General features: G+C 43.0%; 1 protein-coding gene across 7 annotated transcripts in view; it reads right to left on the reverse strand.

Moving 5' to 3' along the window:
* The window catches only part of LOC116056993 (scavenger receptor cysteine-rich type 1 protein M160-like), a 1,012,348-nt gene that overhangs the window by 1,001,629 nt on the left and 8,219 nt on the right, over positions 1-2,500 (reverse strand). For all 7 annotated transcript variants that reach the window (XM_035999024.1, XM_035999021.1, XM_035999020.1 and 4 more), the window contains exons 3-4: positions 604-918; positions 226-510 (exon numbers count right to left, since the gene is read on the reverse strand). In XM_035999024.1, coding sequence (XP_035854917.1) covers positions 226-510; positions 604-918 — 600 coding nt within the window. The remainder of the gene's footprint in view (positions 1-225; positions 511-603; positions 919-2,500) is intronic.

Consider the following 2,500-nt stretch of genomic DNA (forward strand, 5'->3'; position numbering starts at 1 on the left):
TTACTTACTTAAAACTTAATGTATAACAACCGTATGCCCCCACTACTCTGTAAGGATTTAGATTCTTCCTACTTTCTTTCAGACTAAATTATTTATTTAACAGTTTATATTTATTTTTGTTTTTTTACAGTGAAATACATTTCGTCTTTTATTTTAAGGTTTTGTTGTGTATTTTTGTATGTTGTTCGACATAAAAACATTCATTCATGTCTTTGATGGGGTTACCTGAGCAGGTGAGATGAAGGAAGGAGGAAGAGGAAGCTGATTCAGCACACTCCCTCAGAGCAGATCCAGACTCACCACAGTCAGACCTGATCCACCACACAGATCTGTATGAGGACTCTTCTCTCTCTACAGAAACAGCAGAGCCACAGTCTGACTCTCTGCAGAAAGCAGCTGCTGTCTTCAGGGTCCAGCCAGAGTAGTAACTCACTGGTCTCCATTCTCCGTCATGTTTCACCTCCAGTGTTCCTGCACAGCGACTGGCTGCTCCCACCAACCTGACAGGCTCTGAACAGAAACCAGAGCGTCATCAGCAAAAGAACAAACTGAGTTTCATTAGAACAGAAATGAAGCAATTCAGAGCTGCAGCTCCTCTCCTACCTGAGCAGGTGAGTCCAACAGCTTTTCCAGGTGAGCAGGTGTTTCTATCTGAGCCTGAGCTTCTACAGTCCAGGAGAGCAGACTCATGGCCTCCACACTGGAACTCTTTGGTCCTCATTGGAGGCTCCACTTCTCCATAGAGCGCCCCCTGGAGGACTGAAGGAGCCCCACAGCCAAGCTCCCTACAGACCACCTCTGCATCCTGCTGGTCAAAGTCATCTTCACACACTGAAGACCAGCGCTGGATAGACTGGTTAGTCTTCACCTCCAGTCTGCCTGAGCACAGACTGGTCCCATTCACCAGCCTGACAGAGTCTGGAGAGATGATAGAAGATACAATAGAGAGAGAGAAAAGACACCAGACATCATTAACAACAGAACTCATCTTTATACCGTGGTCACACCGCCCGGGTAAAGTGTGAATTTGGCGACGTGACAACATACAACCTCAATAGAAATACGGAAATAGACACAAAATCTTTGTCATTCAAGCCGGCGCCGTGTATTCATGAGTTGACATATTTGAACTGGAGTAAGAAATGTGTGAGACGCTGTGTCTTGAAAGTGTTTAGATCCTCCTGATGTCCTCACGCTGTTGAAGCAGAAATGGAGGAACAGATGATTGTAGCTGTCTGTAGCTCCTCATTATTTACAGACAGCAGATGCAAAAGGAGCTTTCTTTGGGAAGAGTGAAACTACCTATTAAGTTCTGAAATAATGTGTCTGTTGTGTTGATGGAGCAGCTACAATGTTAGCATAGCTCTGATCCATCCAAACTCCATTCAGAAAACAAACATTTTAAAAGTTGTTTGCTTGTCGTCTTGCAGACAGACCTGATGAAGAATGGATTCATACTTTTTACAAATCTGCATCATTAACTTGTTATTTCGACTCACATTTTATTTGTTCATTACAATTACAAAACAGGGAAATCTGAACCTCAGGTAGTGCTGGAAGTGGCAGTCATCAACTACACCCTGGCCCCTGAAGACTGTAGTTTTTGGTCTAGATGTCCTTGTTGGTGATTTATACGGTAGAAAGTGACGCTATACTCCATTACACTCAGTCTTCAGCTGTAATGACAGACAGGAAGCCTGAAGTGTTGACGCCTTAACAGGATGCTGTGTGTTGATGTCAACATGTGTATCAGGTGTGATCTAGCATCTACCGATGATCTGGACCACACGGGATCTTTAAAATCAGACACTTAGAATAATAATCTGAGTCTGTCAGCAGCAAAACCAGAACTTTTTTGAAGGTAAATACAATCAACAGTTGCCCTATTACAGTTTTTCTCAATTGCTAAAACACTAAAACCCATTGGCTGAACAAAGTTCTCAGTTGGCTGAACAAAGTTCTCAGTTGCCTGAACTCATTTAGCTAATTGTGCAGTCTGTTGTCAATACCTTAAACCATTTCTCATGGAAAAAACACAATTTGCAGATCTCACTTAGACTTTTCACCAAAACTCTAAACACATTCTTATTTTCAAAACACATTCTGCACTCTAATGCACATGTCATCCATACTGGTCAACACAAGGGGCAACAATCAAATACAACTAGAGAACACATGGCATTGTTTGAACACAACCACTCAAAATTGATTTCACTTGATTCAAATGATGTGACACAACCAATATAAGCCAGTTCAGAGAGCAAACCGGTCGTTGAAGGTGGGAAGGAGAAAGTCTGAGAATGGATAGAAGAAACGATGTGAGAGGACGAGGACGAGTGCGTATGCGAGGTGTCAGGGCTGGATACGGCACACAAGAGGATTCTTCCCCCGTTGCCTCAGGAGGGACAATATTGCTTGTGATGTGGACGAAGTGCTCTGGCCTGACCCAGCCCAAAGACAAGAGGAAGCACATTGATCACATGTTTACTCCTTTGATTTT

The sequence above is a fragment of the Sander lucioperca genome, chromosome 2 (genome assembly GCF_008315115.2).
Source record: "Sander lucioperca isolate FBNREF2018 chromosome 2, SLUC_FBN_1.2, whole genome shotgun sequence".
In the NCBI taxonomy this organism is placed as follows: Eukaryota; Metazoa; Chordata; class Actinopteri; order Perciformes; family Percidae; genus Sander; species Sander lucioperca.